This window comes from Mauremys mutica, chromosome 8, assembly GCF_020497125.1.
Source record: "Mauremys mutica isolate MM-2020 ecotype Southern chromosome 8, ASM2049712v1, whole genome shotgun sequence".
Classification (NCBI taxonomy): Eukaryota; Metazoa; Chordata; order Testudines; family Geoemydidae; genus Mauremys; species Mauremys mutica.
Window position 1 is genome coordinate 67,707,569 of NC_059079.1, and position 6,000 is coordinate 67,713,568.

General features: G+C 41.1%; 1 protein-coding gene across 2 annotated transcripts in view; it reads left to right on the plus strand.

The window, feature by feature from the left end:
• TEDC1 (tubulin epsilon and delta complex 1) overlaps positions 1 to 4,768 on the plus strand; it is a 209,330-nt gene extending 204,562 nt beyond the window's left edge. For both annotated transcript variants that reach the window (XM_045028053.1, XM_045028052.1), the window contains one exon: positions 3,363 to 4,768. In XM_045028053.1, the coding sequence (XP_044883988.1) occupies positions 3,363 to 3,737 (375 nt within the window). In that variant the 3' untranslated portion in view covers positions 3,738 to 4,768. The remainder of the gene's footprint in view (positions 1 to 3,362) is intronic.
• The last annotated feature ends 1,232 nt before the right edge of the window (positions 4,769 to 6,000 follow it).

The following is a 6,000-nucleotide window of genomic DNA, read 5'->3' on the forward strand; positions in this document are numbered from 1 at the left end:
GCTGCAAAACGTCTGTTAGTCTATAAGGTGCCACAGCATTATAAACAAGAAGCAGGCAGCATTATTTCCTGCTAATGTAAACAAACTTGTTTGTCTGAGTGGCTGAACAAGAAGTAGGACTGACTGGACTTGTAGGCTCTAAAGTTTTACATTGTTTTATTTTTGAATGCAATTATTTTTATACATAATTCTACATTTGTAAGTTCAACTTTCAAGATGAAGATAAAGATAAAGAAATTGCATTTGTATTAAGTGAACTGAAAAATACTATTTCTTTTGTTTTTTACAGCGCAAGTATTTGTAATAAAAATAAAGTGAGCAGTGTACACTTTGTATTCTGTGTTGTAAATTAATATATTTGAAAATGTAGAAGACACCCCAAAATAGTTAAATAAATGCTATTATATTATTGTTTAGCAGCGCGATCAATCACGATTAATTTTTTTGAATCACACGATTAATTGTGATTAATTTTTTAATCATTTGACAGACCTATTTAAAAGTAGATTAAATAAAATGCTAGAAAATGTTCTTCAGGGAGTAATCCTGTAGTGGCCACAGAACACAGTTCAATGGCCTATTAGCTGTTTCATCTTAAATATTTATACTTCTGGTCCCAAAGTATGTTAGATGATAGTTGAGGTTGTTCAGTCTAGTCCAAAGGACATGTAGCATTATGCACATCACTTTTTTTTTGAGAAATATGGGAATCACTAACTACGGTTAATTAATAGTGCTGACACCAACACACCCCAATGGATGGGGAGTTTTAACTTAACTCTTTCTTTGTAGTGATACCTTGATGGAAAACCTGCAAGAAACTCTCACAAGCTTATCGTCATAATACACATGATATAAGTGGAGGGAATCTCCACAAAGAAACCTAGAGCAATTTGATAAATTATCATGCATAAGAATTTAAGAACCGTAAGAATGGCCATACTGGGTCAGACCATGATCCATCTAGCCCTGTATCCTCTCTCTGACAGTGGCCAGTACCAGAGCTTCAGGGAAAGTGTACAGAACAGGGCAATTTTGGAGTACTCTACCCCTGTTTTCCCCTCCCAGCTTCTGTCAGTCAGAGGTTTAGGGTTTCTCTGAGCACAGGGCTACATCCCTGACCATCTTGGCTAATAGCCATTGATGGACCTATTCTCCATCAACTCACCTAATTCTTTTTTGAACCCAGTTATAGTTTTGGCCTTCACAGTATCCCATAGCAATAAGTTCCCCAGGCCAATTGTGCATTGTGTGAAAAAAGTATTTCCTCTTGTTTGTATTAAACCTGCTGCATGCACTTTTGAGTGTATCACGTACCCACCCTTACCCACTACCGCACTGGTACTTTTTTCTTAACTTGAAAATTGACTTGTTTTCGACTATTTTGCATATGCTTGATGCTACTTTTGTGGGGACACTGCATTTAGGGAGAAATCTGCTTTTAATTTTTGCTTGTGGCCTCTTCCAAATTTCATTACACACTTACGGCGTACTGAGCTGAGGTATGGGCATCCTTTGGGAAAAATAGGACACTGTCACTTGCAGCAAGACAATTAGAAAATTGGTTAGGAGTCTGTAACGAGAACTAATGAATCTGTAGGTAGCTGTTCGCATCCACACTGTTTAGCGGCACCAGGTACTCTGAGTTTGTATACCATATAGATGTATTTGCAAATTGAAGTAACATTGTTAAACAGAAGGTAATTAAATAATGTACTGAAAGAATGTGGGGATGTCTAGCCCAATGAAAATAAATGTCATTCTTCCAGAAATCCATCCCTGGTAGGTGTGGTTGGTCTCTTAGGCCAGTGCACCTTAAGTCAGAATCAAATATAGGTAACCCCAACTCCTGTAGGTAGGCTCTGTGGAATAACAAACCACAGTGAGCAGGGACTAAAGAGTGTGTGTAACTGTATCCGAGACTTAGATTGAAACTCAACTGCTAGGCATTTGTTGTGGAGAAAAAAATCCTAGCTCTGAGGTGGGAGTGCTATAAAAAGGCTTTTTGCTTAAAGGGCAAAGATTTGATATTTGCATCAAATGACTGCTGTGCTTTTCTTTGCCTGAGGATTCTTCTCTTGTGAAGGCACAGAGTTCAACAGCAGAACCAAATGCATTATACTGAATGACTCACTGATGTAAGCGCAGGAGGAGAATCAAGCACTTGAGTCGATCTCTCTCCAACTTTGAACAATTCTATTATTTCCCATTTTTTGCAAGTTCTGCATAGCATGTCTAGGCCTTTTAATTTTATTCTTCTAGACATGAGCACTAATGTCTTCTCTTGAACCTTGGGGAGCAGTGGGCTGTTGCCTGCTCTCGTGTTCCATCACAAAACACATACACTAGAAATCAAGTCAAATGAAACATGGCAAAGATAAACTGGTCATAAGAGGTGTAAGGTCCATTTGTGGTGAGTGCTAGGAGTCATCAGGTGACACTGTTGCATAGTCTTGCATGTTTTTTTTCCTAGTGCGTGAGCAGTTTCTGAAGACATGCTGTGATGTTAGTTTTGTGATGCATAGTCTATTTGGGTATTTGCTCTCTGCCTGCATCTCCCTAAAAGTCCTTATTTACCCCTTGGTGCTAGGAGGCCTGAAGCTGCAGTTGAAAGGCCCCTTGCTGAAAGCACATGCTTGAGTAACTTGATTAGTATACTTAATCTTATTGACATCAGTGGATCTGCTCATGTGAGTTAAGTTACTCATTTTTGTATGCATTTGAGGATTGGGCCCATAGTCATTAATGTATCTTGTATTAGTTTGGCCACTGGCAAATCAGGAGTGATCACATCATTGTATCACCAGCCAGTTACAGCACAGTTAGTATCACACACAGCCCTGTCTCATGCAGTATTCTCAGCTGGCCTATATTAAAGCCTTATAGAGAATCCTTCTTTGGCTCAGCTCTCTCACCACAGACATGGTTCCTCACTGTCCTGCCCCTTGTGCAATCACACCTGTGCAAAAGAGGTGTTACCCACTACACTGTCACAATAGTAGTGTTTTACACATCCTTTGTACAGGCGCGAATGGAGAAACAGGCCATGCACATTTTTTCACACATCTCATCTGACTCTAGGCTCATACTGCCCACGCTTTGTAACTGCCCTAAGGAGTGGAGTAGAGAGGAAATTGCCATATGTCAGTCATCAGAGGAGCAAGGGCTTTGAAGATCTGTCAGTCTCTTATTCTTAAAAGCACAGAGGTTTACACACTGAGTTCAGTCACTGCTTCTACTTGCTACATTTGATCATGAAATAGAGAATTTCCAGTACAGCACACTCCAGCCTTGACATTTTGCATTGGTGTCTGGAGTGAGGAATTCTGCACGTAAGCCTGACCATGTTTTTCTCTCTACAGGTCAAATCAAGAGAAAGAACACTTCCAGATGAAAGGGAGTTTTGTGTTGCTGTCAGGACAATAACAGAAGCTGTCAAGCTAAAACTATCAGATCTTAAATGCCATTGTGCCCATAAAAAAAATGGAATGCATGGTCTGTACAGGCTGGTATTTAAAGACAAGCATTCTGCTAGCAAAACAGGTTTCCTCAGTTCGGTATTGAAGGAGCCCATTACAAATGTTGTTAATGCCACAGAGGTGATCAGTGAACTGAAAATGGAAGAGGCCACTCTGAAGAGGGAGCTGAAGCGGCTACAGGAAGAGTGCAGACACAAGCTAGATGAGATTGCGGACGGGCTGGTTGGAGTGATTTGTATCCCACCTATGAAGAGATAAGTTCTCATCAAGAAAGGACAAGGGCATAGAGCTGTTTGATCAGAAGACATATTATAAACCGTTGCCTGAGAGTGGGTAAAATGAAGATCTGAATGTGGTTAATTCTCAGCCTTGAAAACACAATTTGTCACTTCTTTATAATATGCATTGGGGCCAGAACACTGCACCCTTAATGGTTCTATCTGCTGCCCCTTATTACTTACCTTACCAATTAAATTCTGCAGCAGTTGTTAGAGGGGGGTGGGGTGTTTTTAAATCTCTCCTTCATCTAGCTTTCTGATGCTCCTGCCAGGCACAGGCTCACTTTCAGAACTCTCTGTTCCTAGACTCACAGTATTTGCAGGTCTGCAGACTGAAATACTAATTACATTCAGCATTTATCAGCAAGTGAGAGTATTTATGACTAATTAAAAAACAGGAACTGAGCAGAGATGAGTATGGCCTTCGATGCTGAAAGGTATGCAAAGCACCAAGAATGAAATGTGCAGGAAAGGCTGCTGTTTAGTTCAGCTAGTTCCATATTGTGTGGCAGGGCACAGAATACATACAGTTATCACAAAACAGATACAAAATGCTTAGTAGCAAATAAAAGTGACATCACAGGCATAATGCACTTCAAATGATCAGATTCTCTAGGGAAACACCCATTTTTATTAAACTATGTATTCAGTTATGAAGCACAGTAATATCATTTCTATATTCACTAGAGAATGCTTCTGCAAAATAGAAATAAGGCCTTAAATTCCAGGCTTTAAGAAACCCCATAGTCTGCCTCTGGAGACTTCCCCCCAGAATGTAAAGCCTTTCATTTGGCATTAGCTTTTCATCGCTTTCTGCTTGCTTTCAGTAAGAAACTGCTTTTATTCTTGTGATTTTCCTTCAGAAATAAAAACACAATTTGCTTTTCATTTGTGAATTGCAATGAGCAGCAGGATTACCTTGGTTTGGACTTCTGTCCATTACTCCCAGCTCTTCTGTTTGGGTGATTAACAGTTGCCTGTGACTCAAGAACCAAAAGTAAAAGTGCATTTAAGGACATCATCATGTTCATGTATTTGTATTAGCATCATCACTTTTGTGAGATGAAGTAAGGTTGTGGGGGGAGGAGCAAGGGCTGACACTTCATTCCGCTGCCCTTTTGGGAGTCATTTACTACCATGCAAAGTTGGTATAAAATGCTGCCCGATCTGAATTCTCTGCTGAGTCGCACTATCATTGGCATTTCTCAGGCATTGTGCACAGGTGTCAATGACGATGCCAGGTGTAAGACAGTGGAGAACAAGAGCTGGGTGCCCAGCCTTGGCCCAACTGAAAGCCATGTCATCAACCTACCAGGGACCGCAGAAGTGCACCTCATTTGCATAACGTGGGACAGAGTGTAGCCACCAATGTCTTCAGTATGGAGGTCCCACCTCATTCCCCACAGACCAAAGCAGAGTGGGGTGCAGTGGCGTGTGAAGCCTTTGTGAGCCATGCTGGAGGCTGCCTGGGTTCCCATGTACTGGGGTATCTGAGTGCACTAATAGAGTAATCCAGCTACTGTGGCAAGGAAAACATGTGCTCTGCTCATACTATGGCCAGCGCTCACGGTAGTGTGGCCTTGAAACTAGCCAATGCTGAGAGAGAGTTTAGTTCTGTGCGTGAGCCCCAATGAAGTAGAGAGAATGACTGTATTAAACTAACCCCCAAACTCTTCTCCCGGGGATACGCCTCACAGAACCATGTCCAAATGCCCTGCACAGACCTGGTTCTGCACTCTGCAGCTCTAGCTCATATCTAGCCTGTTACTCACCCATCTTGTCATATCGCTGTATGCCACGCTTCTGTCCACTTAAGCTAGCAATCATCACTCTGGTTTTAATACCAGGACATGAACTCATTTCCTAACTGCAAATATTTGTCAGTACACAGTAGTTACAATGCAGTGTGTTTTTAATATTCACCTGACAATCCCATTTCAGTCTAGACTGGAACTGGCAGAGAATGGGTGCCCTGCTTGACCCTGATTATTTTCTCCCTGGAGAAATGTAAAAAATGTGTTGCTATAAAAACAGCTACAGAGAGTACTGGGCAGCTGTATTTATTGCATGACACAAGCAAATCATATTCACAAACAAGCTGTTATTGAAAGGATGCTGTCAGAACAAACATTAAATCCACTATTACTGGTGCTGACACTGTCACCTAGCAATGTTAAAACTGGAATCATCTGAAAAACCACGTGTCTTTGTACCATTGATGCCATTTGGTTACTTTTTGCACC